Source organism: Apis dorsata, unplaced genomic scaffold (genome assembly GCF_000469605.1).
Source record: "Apis dorsata unplaced genomic scaffold, Apis dorsata 1.3 scaffold_233, whole genome shotgun sequence".
NCBI classification, from domain to species: Eukaryota; Metazoa; Arthropoda; class Insecta; order Hymenoptera; family Apidae; genus Apis; species Apis dorsata.
The window spans coordinates 504370-524608 of NW_006263515.1; the positions used below are offsets into that span (position 1 = coordinate 504370).

General features: G+C 24.7%; 1 protein-coding gene across 1 annotated transcript in view; it reads left to right on the forward strand.

The window, feature by feature from the left end:
* The window catches only part of LOC102680756 (protein unc-80 homolog), a 51721-nt gene extending 32383 nt beyond the window's left edge, over positions 1-19338 (forward strand). The window contains exons 38-53 of the mRNA XM_006615760.2: positions 11-259; positions 1201-1474; positions 2300-2607; positions 3269-3694; positions 3880-4098; positions 4402-4547; positions 4754-5081; positions 5773-6093; positions 6828-7065; positions 7866-8075; positions 8729-9079; positions 9450-9665; positions 10143-10229; positions 14789-14911; positions 17888-18036; positions 18663-19338. Of these exons, the coding sequence (XP_006615823.1) occupies positions 11-259; positions 1201-1474; positions 2300-2607; positions 3269-3694; positions 3880-4098; positions 4402-4547; positions 4754-5081; positions 5773-6093; positions 6828-7065; positions 7866-8075; positions 8729-9079; positions 9450-9665; positions 10143-10229; positions 14789-14911; positions 17888-18036; positions 18663-19253 (4236 nt within the window). The 3' untranslated portion in view covers positions 19254-19338. The remainder of the gene's footprint in view (positions 1-10; positions 260-1200; positions 1475-2299; positions 2608-3268; positions 3695-3879; positions 4099-4401; positions 4548-4753; positions 5082-5772; positions 6094-6827; positions 7066-7865; positions 8076-8728; positions 9080-9449; positions 9666-10142; positions 10230-14788; positions 14912-17887; positions 18037-18662) is intronic.
* The last annotated feature ends 901 nt before the right edge of the window (positions 19339-20239 follow it).

A 20239-nucleotide genomic window follows, 5' to 3' on the forward strand; every position in this document is an offset into this window, starting at 1 on the left:
TTACTATCAGGTGATTTGGAATTGCTTGGTGGAGGACAGTGCACTGTTCCTACGTTACGTGTTGGAACGTCTCACAAGAGAGAAGCAGGAATTGATGTTTAAAATTTTGAGGCATCTAATTCGATTCGTGCCAAAATTGCCTCAGCAAGCCGCTTTTGCATTGTACAATTATATCATCGGATACGTAATGTTTTATGCCCGTTCTCCGCACGAGGAAGGACAGAAGTTGATTGGAACTGCACTCTCTATATTATGGATGGTGATTAAACTTGTATCGAGTTTAAATTAGAAATATAATTTTTTTTTTGATCATTTAATTGAAATTAAATTTTCATAGTGTATAATAATAGAGAAAAGCGATTATTTGTTTATTAAATATCTTTTATATTTTTGCAGAATATTAAAATGGATTTTGATTATTATATAATGGAATAATCTACATTTCTGTCAATTTTGTTATTTGAACGAATATAATTTTTAAATTTGATTTCTCTTATTTTATCTTTCTTATTAATTAGTAATCTAAAAATTCATAGTAATAAATCGACTATATTAAAATATTCAGCAAAAATTTATCACTTTAACAGTTGACTTTAACAGTTGACTGCTTATTTGACTACTTATGAAGGATCTTAATAGGTATTTGTAGATATTCCATAGGGTGTAATAAAATTATTAAATTGTTATAAAAATAATAAAAAAATGATTTATTAAAAAAATTATTTAGAATGTAAAATTTTAAAACATTTTATATAATGCTGAGGTTATAATCCATACAATTTGGACAAAAAGTTGTTGTCTTTTTTAAAAGAAAAAAATAATTAAAGTTAGAAACAAGAAATTTAAAGATATATATTCGTTAAAGAAAAGGAATGAATGAAATATACTTTCATTTTATAGTATTATTCAGAATTAATTTTATAGTATTATTCAGAACTAATTTATTCATTTATTACATATATATATTACATATTTTTCTTTATATATTTAATGGAACAAATCACTTTTCTTTCTTAAATAATTTGTATTTGTATGTTTGAAAATTGCAAATCGATTTAAAAAATTTAAATCAATATATTAATTAATAGATTAATTGATAATAATTAAATAATTAATATTTTAATATTAATATATTAAATTAATACTTAATTAATAATAATAAAGTTAAAATATTCGTATAAATTGTATTATTGTTTATAGGTTGTGCACAGTGTGCATGGAATCATGTTCAAAGATTTGAAACAAATATTACGAAAGGAGCAGTGTGATGCCTCCATTTTGTTAACCGCGAACGTTCCATCCGCAAAGAGGATCGTAGTCCATGGTCCTCAAGATCCGGACGCGGGAGGGATTCCTTCCCAGTTTCCGGTCCAAGAAGACACGCAATTTTGCCAGATACTTCGAGAATCATTGGACTTTTTTGGCATCGAGGAATCGAAACACAAAGAGTACTTCCTTGTTGACTACAAAACACGTTTGTACTAATCACATCTTCTAATTACTACATACATATATAATTACTACATATATATTTTGTAACTATTTTTAATTTTTTAAAAATTTATGAAAAACTATAATTTATATTTCATTTTTCATGAAAAAATTTAACATGTATAAATTTTAATATTGTATATAATTCTTATAATTGGAACGTGATATTAGTTTTCTTTTCTCTTGTCCTGTTATAGATAGACAAAAATTGTAAAGAAATTGTGCAGTTGCACTTTTTTTTTCTCTAAATCTAATTATTTTTTGTATATTAATCGAATTATTAAATAATATTTTATTTGTAGACAAAAAGAAACCTATAGCCTAATCTAATTACTAGAATGTATAGTGATACCTAAAATCTGAAATTGTTATAATTTAATTATGATGTTGGTCTACAGTTTAAACATTATTAAAATCTAAAATTTGAAATTGAAAGTCACTGTGTAAGTTAGAGAAAAAAGTAAATTGAATGAAATTTTACATTCATAAGCTCCTCTAGACATCACACTGACACATGCATTCATCACTTTTCTCTTCTAAATCTGCCAATTTTAATTTTAATTACATTTATATAGCATCAATTTCACAAATACTATTTGTGAGAAAAAGAGGATAAATTTTCATTGAAAACATTCTATTTATATTTACAGATCAAATTTTGACACGCACTATCACTTTTCTCCTCTGGATCTCTCAATTTTAATTTTAATTATATTTATATAGCATCAATTTCACAAATAGTATTTGTGAGAAAAACAGAATAAATTTATTATTGAAAACATTCCATCGTTTCAATTTATATTTGCAGATCAAATTCGAAATTCTTCGTCCTACGTTCGAGATTACTACTTCTTTAAGGGTAGATCCCAATTTTCGGAGATCGAACTGGTTCACATGAAACCGGAGGACGCGTTCAACGCTTTGCAACGTCAAGAATTGGTTCACAAGTTCGTGGAAATTGGCAAGGTTTTATTAACATGGGCTATATTGAAAAACGTCGATATGGTGGTGCAAAGAGTAGTTTTCCTTCACGAGGAATTAATGAAGCTACCTTCTTTCCCAAGAAGAGCTTTGGAAGCAGATTTGGATTTGTATAAAGGTGGTGAAATTGGTAGGGTAAGTTAAATCGAAATTTATCAACGATTGTTACAATTGTTACAATTCTAATTTATAATTTGCATAAATATATATATAATATGAATAAAAAAGAAAATATCAATTCGAATTGAATATTGTGACAAGCAAAAATTTTGATTGAGTTAAAATAAAGAAATATATATATATATATATATTTAATAGCCTTCTAATATGCTATTCTGTTGCAAAACAAAATATTTAAGACATGAAAATTACATGAGACAACTTGTATTATGAAAAATGTATATTGTATATTATAAGTTACAATTATAAATAATTGTTACACATATAATAATTTATAATTTATAATTTGCAAATATTATGTATATACAAATATATATAATGAATAAAGAAGAAAATATCATTCGATTCGAATCAACTATTGCTATGAGCAAAAATTTTGATTGAGTTAAAAATATATATATATGTATATTTAATGGTCTCCCAGCATGTCGCAAAACAAAATATTTAAGGCACGAAAATTACATGAGGCAACTTGTATTACAATTGCATTATCAGATTTATAAAGATGTCGTTTAACTCGTATCGTAGTTGTTGCACAAATGAAATGATAGATACCTACGTTTAAATGCAAATGCAGGCCATGAAATCTCGTCATCTCGTCATCTCGTTTGCCTAGGAGCTTCTTGGCCTGGATGTAATGCACAAGTTTATGTGGGTGAAGCTGATTGCGAGGATGTTCGAAGCGATGGCGGGGAATTTCGCCTATTCAGGGGACATTCACCTGTTTCTAAATGTTTTAAACGGCGCAGTGATTCTTCACAGCGAGGATTCCTGCATTTTGCGCTACGTGATCGCCACATACATAAACGCTGCCCACAATTTCAAGAATATATTTTCAACGAACGGCTATTTGCTAATTATGCCAACGTTGCTGCAATTATATTCCACCCATCAGACCAACAAATTGGTCACAACTACCGTCGAGTACGCTGTTAAACAGTTCTATCTCATGAACAGAAAACCGTTTATCCTTCAAATGTTCGGCAGCGTTTCCACCATATTGGACACGGATGAGACTAGCATTCATGGAGAGGCGCACAAGGTACTTTCTCTATACTTTCTCTTCTTCTATTTATTTTTGAATATAGAAGTCCACTCATTTAAATTGGAAAATCTTATTTTTTTTTGTGAAAATGAATTAATAATTCATTTGTATTTCTTATAAACTTAAAAGAAATAATATGATATATAAGAGAATTTATTTGAAAATAATTAAATTACTTTAAGGTTCCATCTACGTGCCTATTTAATTTACTGTTGAGCCTGGAAACTCCATCGCCTGATCCTTTGAACATAGATGAATTGGTGAAAGAGGAAAAGCCTTTGAAAGCCATTGATTTTTGTTATCACGACGAGAACGAAATGGTTACCGTGTTAGATTGCATATCTCTATGTGTAATGGTGATAGCTTACGCGCCCGATTCTGTCAGAGGTCAACAAATGTTGGTAAGATCACGTCAAATAATTAAATTTAATCCTTATGTCGATAAAAGTCCTTTTTACTTAAGACTGAATTAAAAAAAAATTTCTTTTTTCTCTCATCAAAATATTTATTTTCATATATTTGGATTCCAAAATTGCAATTTTATTATCAAAATCAATTTTTCAAAATTTCTATCCAAAGATTTTCAAATCAATCACTATTTTTTTTTTTTTTGCATATCTGCATATCGATTGAATTTCATTACTAGAAATTTAATGATTAAATAATTTTTAATTTTCATTTCTTCATTTTATTTAATCCAACAGATTATTCTGGAAGCGATACTGCCTTGCTATGTTCAACAAATACAATCCCCTACTTACAACAAGGAAGGAAAAACCGAGAAGGAAATAATACATCAATTGGCAGTGGCTGTGAAAACTTTAGTGAATAATTCTGAGGCGTTAACAAAGTAAGTTTACATCCAGTTAATATCCATTTATAATAAAGATAAATTTCAAAAATTTAGTCTCAAATTTCAATATTTTAAAAGCCAATTGATTAAGAATCTTATCTTTTTCAATATATTTGTAATAAATCCTCTGTGAAAGTAATTAAATAAATTTTATAATTAAGGAAATTTTTCCATCTTATCTCTGTTTTGATATCTTTTATTAGATATTATAACGGGCCGCAAAAATCGAGTCCGGAGCACAAAGGTTCTAGTCAACGAAATTATGGCAAAGGACCGTATTCCCCTGGCTTCGACTTCGAGGATGAAACCCATACTTCCAAGTACATAGAACATTCCAGGGTTCGAACCTTCTACGATCGAGACAACGACGATGCCGAAAGTTGTCATAAAAATGAGTTTCGTCGACCGCGTGACACTTTATTGAACATGGTAGGGGATTTCGTGGCTCGATGCTCGACGCGTTTGGTGGAATTGAATAAAAAGTCTCAGGATGGGAAGACGATCGAATTGTTGGATCCCAAGTGTCACATAGTAAGTATTTTCTTTCGATTGTTATGAAAATTTGTAAATTTATTGATTAAATTAATTTGAAAAATTTTGAATTTTTTTTTTTAATTAAATTTTTAGCGACAATATTTTCTTAAGGATTAGAATATATTTGAGAATAAAAAATTAAAAAAAATTCAGAAATTAAAGAGTGCTCGATATTGGATGGCTATTTTCTGAATCAATATTAAAAAAATTGTGAAAAATACTTTCGAGAATTTTGTCCTGAGATATATATATGAATTTTAAATTAATTAATTAAATAATATATTTTTCTAATATATTATATCTTTTTTTCGAAAACATTAAAAAAAAGAACTTATTATAATTGATTTAAAAAAAAAATTTTTCAAAAAAATTTGAGAAACTCTTAATCTGAAAAGATTACTTCAATTATTGCTTTAATAATTTTGAGAAATTTTTTGATTAAAATACATAAAAAATATAACTTTAAAAATTCTTCTTTTCCAAACTATTGCTATGGATAAATTTTCAATTTTGAAAATGGAATTTTCTTAAAAAATTCTATGCATTATAAATATTCTAAACTTTTTTTTAAGTATTTATTAAAATACTTAACTATATGTCACGTGAAAAATGAAACACTGCTGCTATAATGTAAAGTAAGAAACTTTATGGAACTTAATGGAACTACAATGTCATGGTTCGTTAACAGCGATTAGCGGACATTGCACACAGTCTTTTGAAAATATCTCCATATGATGCAAGCACGATGGGTTGTCGCGGTCTAAGAAGATATATGAATGATATTTTACCTTCGACCGATTGGTCAAGCGATGATATGAAACCAGCATTGACGAATATTTTGCGAAGATTGGATAAAACATTCAGTAAAATACATAAGAAAGCTTCTATCAGAAGAAATACCGATTGGGCTGCCGCCAGTGACCTCTTGAAGGGAGTTTACGAAACGTTGGTCAAATGTCCTTACATTGCGCATTTTCAATATTTGAAAGCGCTACTAACCACGTGCCAGGTATAATATTAATATTATTTCATTTATTTTTTAATTCTTTCAATGTTATTTTATATCTACAAATTGTAAATTTAATTTTTTATATGTAAACTAAAGATGCATATGTATAAAGAAATAGCTATATTTGAAATTTTCTAGTTAGTTAATTTTCTAATAGAAATTATAAAAGTTATTCGTATTAGTTAAAATTATAATGATATTAATATTATTATTAAAACAATCAATTATCCATAAAGTTAAATTGATTGATTTCAGACTTTTTATTTTTGTAATTTATTAATTTATTGTTTTTGACAAAATTTATTATTATTGATTTTCATAGAGACAAAAAAATAATTACATATATGTGATTTAAAATTTTTAACTCTTAAATAATATATATAAATAATAAATAATATTGGAAATTTGAAATTATTAAACTTTGCATAAGTTCATATATTTCAAACATAAATTATTTTACAAATAATTACAAATATAAAAGTCTTAATCTAGGCTAATAATATTCCAAAATATGAAATATCAAATCAAATCTTAAATCTTTCGAATATTTCAATCATCAATTAATAAATAAATTCTAATTTACAATGAATTAAACAACGTCTTCATTAAGGTCTACTTATACAATTAAGTGATTCATGCCTCGCAAACTTAGATATTAAAGAGTTAATAATAGTAGTGGAGTAATAATTAGGCGTTTAACTTTTGATTAATTGGATGCTTTAATTTATCCATAGTCACTAATCATCGGAGATACCCCACCAGAGGATATGACATCAGCTTCCTCGGCCGCCTTAATGAGCAAAATACCTCCACAGCATTTTTGCTCGACCGTGCTCCGACTGATAGCGCTGTACGTCATTTCTCTCGGAGAAGGATACTTGCACGCCATGTTCGCCACTCAAACTCGAATTGAAAATATGCTTCTTAATTTGTTGATACCTTTGTTTTTGCGTGTGGGAACTGGAAGGAAAGGTAAAGTTGTATGAGATATTTTCGTAATTATTTCTAAAATTGATTTTTAAATAAATATTATTTTAATAATATTAATTTAAAAATTTAGTGATTGTTGCAAAAAATTATAAATTTATTATGAATTTTTGAAATTAAATCGAATCATATGTAATTTATTAGTGAGAAATTAAATAGACAATATGCAGTTTTGATAATCGAATAATTGTTATTTAGGAAATTATAAAAAAAATTATAAAAATTATAAAAAATTATAAAAAAAATTCATTATGACATTATTGATGATTGTATATAGTAAAAATAATAATAGTAACAAAAATTAAACTATGTTAATTAATATGAATATATTAAATTCGTTTTATTTCTTTAATTTGACATCAAGAAATTATTATCTATTTTTTACTATAAAATTTTTTAAATGGCAAATTGTTTGAAAATGCAGAATAGAAAAATTAACATTAGAAAATTTATTTTTAATAATTGAATTTCGTAAATTTTTTTCATTGCTATTCTTTTGGAATAAGTATGTTTTCATTTCAATAATAAAAAATAAAATACATTCGTTTATGTATCAAATACCATTATAAAGAAGTTGAATGAAATATGAAATTTTGTTATTTTTTTAAATATATTTTTTCAATATTAAATCCGATAAAATATAATTATATAATCGATAAAAATAAAATCTTTAAAAAGAAAAATTGTATAAATTACAAAAAACTTCCTTTTTTTTACAATACATGAAAAATAATGTATTTTAAATTATAAAAATATAATAATCAATTCAACATTATTTTTTTTAGATGTACCAAAATTGAGACAGTCCGATATAAATTTTGCACTAACCGCAGTATTAAACACTTTATGGCCACCAACTACGAAAACGGTACCAATAACTGCACAGAATTTAAAGACAACGACAGATATGAGAACGAGTAGTTTAACATTTGTAGCGAGAGATTCGAAGACTTTAACCAAAACATCGTTGACCTTATATCAAGTTGCTTTTTTAGGTGAGCAATTAGCTCTTGAATATTATTATACTATTATTTTTAACAATTATATCGAAAAAATTCATGAATCTTTATTTATAGAATAGGAATAAATATTTATTTACAAATATTTATTAATATTTCAAATGTATCTATCAATTCATAAAAATATTGATAAAAATATTCAAACGAATATAATTTCATTGTAATATAAAAAAATAATAATTAGAACTAACCAATTATTAATTTTAACATTGAGTTACAATATTGAAGTCATTATTGTATATATTGTATAACTAATGCATAAAACATCAAATAATAATATTAATTTTTCAATTTTTGTAAAAAAAAAAATATTCTATATTTAATTAGAATTACATATACATTAAAAATATACATTGTACATTAAAAATTGCCTTGAATTTTAGACGAAATTATATATAATAATATATTACAAATAACTTACGTGTCATTCATTTAAATATATCACTATTTAAGAACTTCAGATCCATGAAATAAGAAACAAAGAATAGAACATTAGTTATTTTTAATATTTATTATACTTTAATATTTATGCTTGTAGGAATATTTCAAGTTTTCCTTAGTTTTATTCTATAATTTTATATTTTCACCGTAATATAATATTAATTGTTTTTTTACATGATTTTTCACAGCATTGAAGATAATGACGATATGTTTCGAAACCGAACTGAAAACCGAATGGCCAAAAATCTTACGTACAATGCGTTTACTGAACAAGCGAAACGAAGCTTCCATGTATCTATGGAATTTTATAGAATTCGTAGTTACTCATCGTACCGCATTGTATATTCAAATGTTACCTTTTATCGTCCACAAGATCGGTCAGGCACCGATCTCGGAACACGAGAGGAACATGCAAACTACCATACGAGCAAAGATCAATGGGGATACCAAAAGCGTGCCAAAGTCGCGTGGAAGTCTGCTCACCGATCTTATACACGAGTTGAGGAAACTAAAGGAAGAGATAGAAGATCGAAAATTCGGTTGGTACATCAATAATTATAAAAATATTACAAATTATATATTTATACTTATATTACTTTATTTAAAAAGTGAATACGTGATGAATACGTGATGATAGAAAAATTTGAAGGTTACTTTTCTTTTATCGAGATTTTAAGGTTAACATATTTTAAAATGGATTAATATGATTTTATGATTTTATGATCAATATGATATTTAATAGTATTGTAAATCGTTGAAATCGAATAGCAATATTATTGGTTTTATAATACATTGATCTTGTAATATGATAATGATAAGTAATTATAATAATATCAGTTTAAATATAATAGACATGTATATTTTCTGTATTCTTCTATTCATTTCATATTATTTTTGTTGTATATTTAGATGAAACACAATCAGAACCAAAGAGGAGTGTCGTAGATATGCATTGTGCGACGGAAGGTCAATCTCGAACACAAAGATTATCGTTAATCGATCTTCTGACCGGGGATCTTGGATCCAGGAGTCATATGAATCATCAGTCGAATTCGAGCAGTACTATTAAAACAACGCAACCGAGTCAAGTGTCAGCGCCACCAAATGGTATACAAACTGCACGTGGTATGTCATTTTAATTACACATTATTAATCTATATACCGAATATTTTTTTTGATAGTACAATGTTAATTTGTTGATGATAAATAAAATTAATAAAATTATAAGATGATCTAATATATAATATCTGTAAATATAAGATTGATATTAAGGTTAAAGACAGATTCAAATATTAATATTAAAATTATCAAAGTGAGTGGTTTTAAATTTTTTCATTTTTCCAATTATTTAAAAATATATGAATATTTTTTGACAAAATCAATAATGATTTTTATTGGACCAAAAAATATCATTGTATATATTTAATTTTATATTATTATATACATATTAAATCTAATTATTTCTCTGTAATAGATTTAAATATAAATTGGTAATTTCAATATTAATTTGACGATAAAATGAATCGTTAATTAATGAGAAAATATTTCAACTGCAATTATTTATTCTTATTTACATTAAATATCGATTTTCAATTGTTCCAGGATCGAGCACAAGCGGAGGTTCCTCCACTCTTCGTGAAGCTTGCGATGGCGCCACTGAACAGCAAGCAGAACAACAAGCACCAACAGGTATTTCATTTCCTTCGAATTCGAAAAATCACTCCCAAATTTCAAATATATATATTAAACGGTGCGACTGCAAGCCTCTCATAAATGTTTCGCTGTTTTTCTAAGCGATTTAAGAGATGTTTACCACAGTTGGATCGAGCCATTGTCTATAGGGCACTGCGAGGAAATTTGCAAAGCTCTTGTGACGCCTTTTATTTTTTTGTAAATGATTATGAATATTTACCATATCGTATTCATTTCATTTCCTGACAGCGAGGCTTGCCACGAAACGTCCAAGTTTTCTTAATTTTTCTTCTTTTTGTCCATCTTTTTTTGCGTGACTACAATATTTTCATTTCGAAATTTTTATTATTATTATTACATAGATACTTACAGGGAGTGTAAAAAGAAATGTAATTCAACAAAAATATTGTAGAAAAGTTATTAACAAATAAATAATATGTTTATATTTTTTAGAAGTTATAAAAAAAAGAATTGAGCTATTTATATTTGTTATTGATGTTTGTTATTGAATTTTTGATGATTAATATTTGTTATTGAAATATGTAGTGACAAAAAATATATAATATATGTGTAATAAGTATTTGTATAATTATATTTTAATAAATATAATTTTGTAATTTAAGATACAAAAAAAAATTAAAATATCACGTACTATAAAAAAATAATATAAAATGCACAAGACCATTTATAATTATGAATTGCAAAAAAGTAAGAAAAAGTACAATTAGTGAATTTTCTAATAATTTTTCTATTAATTAAGAATAATCTAAAAATAATCATAACAAAAGTTATCAAAAATATTAAAATTATTCCAATAGTTATTCCAATTATTCCAATATTATTCCAATTATTCCAATGTATGTACACAGTATAATATAATTTATATAGATAAAAATAAATAAATATATATATATATAATATTTAGCGCAATCTTTTTTGGCAAATTATTAAAATAATATTACAATTCCTTTTTTCTTTTAAAATTATATTACAGATTATTAACATAAGAGTATATGCATATTATTATTTATTCATTCGAAACTCTGTTAATAAATTCTACGATACTTTTATTGAAATTATATTGAATATCAATTCTTTTTTTTTTGTAAATTATTAATAAACAAAGTTCTAAGATGTTTCTCCTTCAAATCAATTACTCTATGAATACTTTTCACACTCGCTGTGCGTAAATTCGATCTCCACTTCGCTCACACTTTTTCTTTTTTTTTTATTTTCCATTCATCGTTCGTCCGGGCATCCCTGTTTGGTCTTATATTGATCATTGCATTGCTTCCATTGCTAGCTAGGGGACGGAGGTAAGCGGATACTAAAATAGTAAATTCTGATACGATTTATGAATAAACGTCCTGCTGGTGTGTACCCTTTATTCACGCTTATCCACACATCTCGTAATTTTTCATTATATTTATTCACTTTTTCTACTTCTTTATCTTTTTTTCTTTTTTTTTTTATCAAATATTTGTTGCTACTATTCTTCCTTTTATTTCCGTGAAGAGATTCGATCGATTTGTGTACATTCAAATGCACGTTAAAGGAGATTACGATTTATTTTTCAATTTTTAAAATTTTTTACACTTTTGCCGATTATAAAATACAATAAAAAAATGAAATTGATCGTGTTTCCTTTTGTAATAAAAAATTTGAATTTGTTCGCTGTGCAAATTGTTCTTTGTTACATATTATGTATATCATGGATATCCTGGAAAAACGATACTCATTTATTGGAGTGCATATACTTCGTGTGTTTTCCATTTTGTATATATTTTGTGTATTCCCCTTTTTCTTTTGTACATTTTTTTGTGACGATAACATGAAGGATTAAAAAAAAGTAATGTTTAAATCTTATATATGTGAATGAAAAATGATATATAATAAGTGAAGATCTGATTTTGAACACTTGATTAATAGATTAATAAAAATTCTTTTATGTTTTTTATTGATCTTTATAAAATTGTTGAATGAGACATTTGTATTATTGTGCATTTGGTTTATATTTTTGCATGATAAATTGTAACAAAAATCTACAAAATTAAAGATAATCAACTTTTAAAATTCAAATTTATGATACTCTGTTTGATGTGATTTTTCTTGTAAATAATTCTTATTTGTAAAAAAGCTGAACAAATATTTAACAAATTAAGTTTAAAGAATAAGATATTTTTTTACCAAAAGTTTATATTATGTAAAATATTTAGATTATTGAAAAAGAAATAATTTAAAAATAAATGTAATACATTTTTTTAAAACTAATTTTATGTTTGGTTCTATTATTGTTCTATTTTTTGATAGAATGTAATTTTATTTTGTAATAAGATAAGTACAATTATTCTTTTTTTACATTTCTTTTTGAAACATATATTAAATATATGAACTATATGAATATAGAATGTCAAAATAATCAAAAAATCAAATTTTTAAATCAAAAGTAAATCAAAAACGTAGAGTTTTCTTAAATAATTAATTAAATTTATTATCTATTTTGATATATCATATGAAATTAATTATGTACATAAAAAATATTAAAAATTTTGATTAAAATATCGATAATGTAATAATGTAGTAAAAGTTGATAAATTCATAATAGAATCATATATTCAATAATTGCTCTTTTGAAGATTAATAAAATATACTTAGGTATATGTACTTTTATTATTTATTTATTATATTCAATATTTTAAAATTTATAAAATAAAAAATTCATTATAGTCAGATATAGATCTAATGAATGCTAATAAAAATTAATGTGATATTATTATATGATACAATTACCATATAAAATATGATTAAACACGTGATACGTTCGTTTCAATTTTGAAATTCATTTGAATATATAATAAATTATATTGAATTAATAAGTAATACTTTTAAAATCTATCAAAAAATATAAAAAATTAATCAAGTGTTCAAAAAAAAATTTGCTTTCATTTATCATTAAATTAATTATGAATTTCGATCATTATTCACTACAAATTTTCAAAAAAGAAGAAACAAATGACAAACTTAATTCTATCTTGAAATTTCAATCGAGAAAAATGAAAATATATAAAAATAATTATTTTGAAAACGAGAAAAATCTCCTTTTCACGGTACATGTTTCATTAGATTATTCTATTATTATTGCTATTTTCTCTTACATTTTCTACACAATCGTAATAAATATATACTATATACATGTACATATAGCAGTATTTAGACAATGGTAATGTCCAACAGTTGGTATCCTGTTCATCGTTGCATAGTTGTACTTCACTATAACGTAGTTGCTTCGACTTTCTCGTCTGCTTTCCTTCTTTTACTCGACTCATATATCTCTTTGATTGATAATTGATTCTTTTGCTACAATTTAACACAGTTATTCCAGTTATTCTTTATCGGAAAACAAAATACAGCATATACCTCATGTGCGCGTGGGCGTATACGTGTGCTTATTAAATATTCTACACTACTTTCATATTTCTCCATTAATATGTTATATTTATATCTTTAATTTTTATTTTCTTTTAATGACAGAATTTGACACAATTTCTCAGAGGTCTTCCATAATCGAAGCAACCTCGTGAAGAGTTAAAAAAAAAACACTATTTCCTCATTTATTATCATTACACGTATTTAATCGTTTCATTTATTTCAGATCCTTGTGCTGATTAATTTTTATGCATTTTTGATACAATGGTATGGAATATTTTTGAAAATACTGTGGATAAAAATAAATACTTTTACTAAGTTATAAAATTTTTGAAAATATATGTTTTTTTTTTTAAAAGATTATTTTTATTAAAAATTTAATTTATAATATTTTTATAAAATAAAATTTATTTTTATTAAAAATATTATAAAAAATTATTTTTATTTTTATTTTTATGCTGAAATTTAAATTTTAATAATGTGTAAATATATTTTATATTTGTAATTATAATTGTAATATATTATGAAAAAATTATCCAATGAAAAATTATAAAAGTGTGGACTTAATGATTAATATTTCATAATTTTTTAATGTTATGAATCAGTTTTTAGATATAAATTTTATATTTTTATCCATGAAAAATTCCATTCATTCATTGTTAAAATTCACTAATTTTTATTCACTATTTGTAGGAATAATTATAATATTTTTAATGTCTTTAAAAATATAAAAATATAAGTATCTATGCTTTTTTTTTGATGGTATTATCAAAATTTCATTTTTGTTTTCTTTAATTCTCATTTAGCTAACCATACAAAATGTATATAATTTAGATATGTCAAAAATGTCAAAAATGATCTGTCTCATCCATTTTTGTGTTTGATTAAAAAATTAGCAAGAAAAAAAAAAGTATTTTTTTTAATCCATCGTAGTTTTCAAAACATTTGTACCGAAAAAATGAAACAGGATATATCTCCTCTATCACGATGATTTTTCATTAAATAGAAACGATTCAGCAGAATTCATATCATCGTAACGATATTTCGACATAACAAATAACATGGTCACTCGGTATGATTCACTTGTCGTCTCTCCCTTCATTCTAGACGTTAAATGTGGCATGTTTCAGATAGATCCCAACCATCTTCTACTAGCGATGAACGTAACCATGTAAAGCCTCATCCTATATTAACTCATCAAAAGGCGCCAAAACTGCGCTTTCTCTCTTCTGTAGAGTTTAGGCACTCATCAGGTAAATCTCGAGCCCCTACTGTAAATAAATAAATTTTAGTTGTGATCGACCGTCGGTAATCTTCAATTTTTAAAAATAGTACGTTAGATTTACGAGAATAGTGTATTGCATTATAGAGATATTTTTATAGAATTGTTTTTCAAAGAGAATAGAAATTATTTTATTAAATCTATACAATTTAGAGATTATTTGGTATTAGAAAATATTCAAGAAGACAATTAATGATAAATGAATAATAAATGTTAAATGGAAAGAAAAAATTCTGAAAACAAATATAAAATTGAGTTATTGAAATTTTGAATAAGATTTTAGAATAAATTGATTTAATTTTGAAATAATATTTCAAATATAATATTTTAAATGTTAAAAATAGCTTTCATCGCTAAATAATTTATTTCGATGCTTATAATGATGCTTTTTTTTTTAAATTTAAAATTTTCTTTATGAATATGTTATTTATATTGCATTAAAATTTTTGAAAATTGAGAAAATTTAAACAGCTTATATAATGCTTGCTTATAATACTCTATTGGCAATAATGTTTTTAGAAATTGATATTTCGCAAAATTATATCTTTAATTATGTTGTTATATGTATAGATCAATTTTGTATATACGCACATGTATATATCTGCAATGTAGAAATAATATAAATAATAGCTTTAAATTATTTTTTTTTAATTAAAATTTTAAATTTTATATATTTTATTGAAACATAAAATTAAATTAAAAATATAGAAGATTTAAATATATTTATTTCATTCATTTCATTATCTCATTCATTGTAAATATAATAGTAGAAGAAAAATATCATTATTAATATAACACTTATTAATACTTGCATAATAATACTATTTTCGTATTTCGTTATATTTTCTATATTATTGAAATATTGAAATATGTGATATAAATAATTATTAGCATGTTTAATTATTTCCTACTATCATCATTATCACATTTCATTTCATTTCATTTTCATTTACATAATATCTCTTGTCAAAAACACATCTTCTTTTTTAACGTATTTACATTATACTTATCATCTTGGTGATAACATATATATACAAGGTAGAAATATCTTTATTTTAAAAGGATTAATATTATCGATAAGAAAAAGATAAATTGAATTTATATTTTTTAATTAAATAATTTACATGTAATGAATGTATTATTAATAACAAAAGAAAACTACTATTAAAAATTAACAAATTTATTATATATTTATGAAATATAATATTATGGAATTTAAGAAAGAAAAGTGAAATATTGAAATACATTTATATAATATTATCTTTTTAATTAAAATGAACTCAAAGAAAAATCTTTTGAAGAAGATTTAAAGACCAAAACAAATACAAAAGTTGATATACAAAAATATCGATTGAGACTTATTTATTAAGTTATAAGCAATTTAAATTTGGAGATAGAATAAAGCTATCTCATATTTAATCCAAACTTCAATTGCTTATAATATAATAAATAAATCTTAATCGATATTTTTAAATTGTTTCTCTAGAAATTCATCAAAGATATATTAATATACCAATATATTAATATATTCTACTATAGGAGAGACTTAATTAATATTAATTAACAAATGAATTTGTATTAACTAACAAATGAATATAAGAAAATATAACATATTACATTTATTAAAAAGAAATTGTTAATATCTAATGGAGAAAGTGTAAACAAGTATTCAATATAATGGAGTATCAATATAATGGAGAACTCTCCTATAACAAAATATGTCTTTAGCTTAAATAAAATTAGAATAATTGTTTGTGTTTTTTCTAAGAATTTAGATATGACATTTTAATTAAAAAGGATATAATAATAATAATTTATATATAAAGATATTATCCTTTTTTATTATTTTTATTTTCTGATTTGTTATTTTTTATTTTTTATTCCCCTCAATATTTATAAAATATTTAATTTTTATTTTAAAGAGCTCATTGTTATATAAAGAAAATCAATGTGTACAACACAGAGGAAATTACAAAAAAAAATGGTAATAATAAATTATTTTGATCATATCGATTAAAACTATTTTATAATTATTATAACTATTTCACATCGATATAATGTTAATCCTTTTCTATTTTGTTACTTCTATTTTAAAATATTTTCAAATGATTTTCAGATAATAAAAATACTTGGAAATAATCACTATTTTAAAAACAACACTATTCTATGCTCTGTATATTAGCCCTTTTCTATTACATTTTATCTTCTTCGTATTAAATGCTCGCTGTTCTACAGTCCTTCCAAGCTTATTTTTTCAAATTATAGTAAATAACACATACTTGGATATTATTATATACAGATTATTATATACAGATATATTAGATGAATTTTCAATTCTAAAAATTTTCTTCTTTTTTTTTAATTTTTCTTCCTTTATTGGATATAAGCATGATTTTCGATAAATTCACTGAATATTTTAATCTTTTAAAAGCAGCTTTTAAGCAGTATATATAGTGCAAATAATACAAAATTAAAATTATTTTGTTAATTAATAAATTCAATTTACGATATAAAATATAAATATAATATAAATATTCTTGTGCATAATTTGAATTTTTAAATATTATTTTATCCAGATCTATACATTAATTTAAAAAAAAATTAAATAATATATTTATATTTATTATTTTAATATATTTAATATATTTTAATATATTTATGAAATATTTTATTAAGAAAATTTGAATAAAATTTAATATATTCGTGTACAATTTCAATTTAAATATTAGATAAAAAAAAATTATTACTATTTGATAAATATTTAGTAGATATAGTGCCATGTTAAGATATCTATATTCCACAAATACAATTATTACTTCGCTTTGATTCGAAAAATATACATCGGGTTGCAATTATGGTAGTTATGGAAGAGCAGCATGGATAGATTGTAGAATAGAGAGTAATGTTTTAGATGTGAAGAGAATTGATAACACGTTTATTTTATCAGGGGAAACTGTGACGAGCCAACTCAGCCCAACCAGTCCAAACGAAGACAGTTCAGGCGAATCCCGCCCAGACAAACCTCGATTACAACGCTCTATGGGTCAAAGCAAGAAGACTTTCCGATTGAGAAAGAGTCGAAGAAGTCACGTAGAAGTAATGACATACATATACTTATAGAAATAATAGAATATTGACTTAATAATAGAAATAAATTTAAATCTAATTTTTAAATTCGTAAAATTCAAAATTTTGCAAGGAATTCTGAAATTGAGAACATTTACTTTTTTCTTATTTTTTTAAAGAAATATTATTTCATCAAAAGTAAAATTTTAATAAATTTTAATTAATTTTTCAAATTTTTCAAATTCAAATTCATACAGGTAGCTAATAATAATAATTTCTATCTTTTTTAGTTTTTTCTCCCAATATAAATTATAAATTTAAATTCAATTGGATTATTATTATGCGAATTTGAATTTTATCATCACAATATTTTCACTAATTCATTATGCAAATTTCTTATCTTTAATTTTAAAAATAAAATTTATTGAAATTATAGTTTTGAACGAAATAAATGTTCGAGATTTCCTGATTTACAAAATTTTGAAAAAATTTTAAGTTTTGTTTTCGATCGATCATTCCTATTTCGACATTAAAAACCAAAATCAAATCTTATCAATATTTGTTTCTACAAATTTCTCCCATGTGATTTGACATTGCATTGAATATATTGCCAAATCTATTAAAATTGTATAATGACTCAAAAATTTACTCTACAGGCAGTGCAAGTGAAATCAGAACAAAGTAACAATGTATCACAACCGCAAACTTCTCAACCATCGATACTAACGCCACCTACGCCAGTAATGGAACCATCGAGCTTCAGTATCCCTTCCGACTCGTCGTCCATTCGTTCGAGAAGAAGTTCCTCCATTCGTCAATCTGATTGCGAGAAAGGTGGTAATCTGCTCAACGATCAACAACTTCACGCCACGCTTCATTACCACCATCACCATCATCATCATCATCACCATCATCTTCATTTCCAAACATCGGACGCCTCGTGGGACGAGGATACATCCAGTACATCCGGTTATCGTGAATCGTACAGTATGCAATTGGTGTCGTTAGAGAGCAGCAACAATAACACACGTCCAATTCAAGCACCGCCTTTGGCGTCGCCAGATTTGAACGATATGCCCTCGACTAGTAGCACTACGACTCACGTTTTCGAAGGAAGCTCGCCTGATTGCTCCATAAATGGTAGCGGGGGAGAGAAAACCGCTCTATTGACGGCTAGTCAGAGAACAACCTCTCAACATTCCCTGCTCATGGTTTTTCCGAATCAAGACGAAGATACGTTGATATAGGCTTGTTATGAGTATCTATATATATTATACACGAGGAGACTGATTAGAAACATAATCTCTAATTGCTAACGAAGTATCAGTAATAGGGAGAAGTTAGATAAAAGTTTGTTTGGTTTCTTTACATGAAGGAATATATTTTTGTTATTGTTAAATTATATTTTGAATAGGATTTTGTAAAATATATGAAATATGTTGAACTATACAAAGACAATGTCATTTGACTGTATTATTTGACTGTATATATTTGACTGTAATTAATCAAATTATAATTGAACAAAAATTATCTTCCATTGTAATAATATTTTATAAATTGTTGAAAATCTAAATTTAATAAAAAATTTGTTTAAAAATATTTTTAAAAGAAAATAAAAAATTAATTTCAAAATCTTTATGACATCTCAAAAATTAATCTTGCAAAAGAAATAAATCATTTAAATCTGGAAGATTGGATGCAAGTTTTTTTCTCTGTCAAAAAATAATAATATAATTTTTTTGTTCCTAATTTAGAATTAAATGAAATAATCATTTTTATGTATTATTTGTATATATGTATGTATTATTTACAACTTCAATCGTTTGTATTTCAATCTAAAATATGTATCTGTTTTATATATTTATTTATCGATAGGAAAAAATTTTATTTTTTTCCAAATGCACGATGAACATGTAACGTGAAGCGTTAGCAATTAAAGGTTGAATCGAAACACGATAACGTAGAGAATTTCGTAACGTAGATCGATTACGAATTAACGAAAAATTTAATATACAGTGTTCAGAGTTTTCAATAATGATAATAATGTTCTCCGTTGACCGGAAAGACCAATTAAAGATACATATGTTGAGAGTCTAAGCCTCGTGGTCACGAAATATGTACTTTGTAATACTTCGACGAGCGTAATGAAATTACCGACCACGTGGATGATTAGGCCTAAATATTTGTATGTCGACGACTCTGTAAAAAAAAAAAAAAAAAATGAGACAAATAC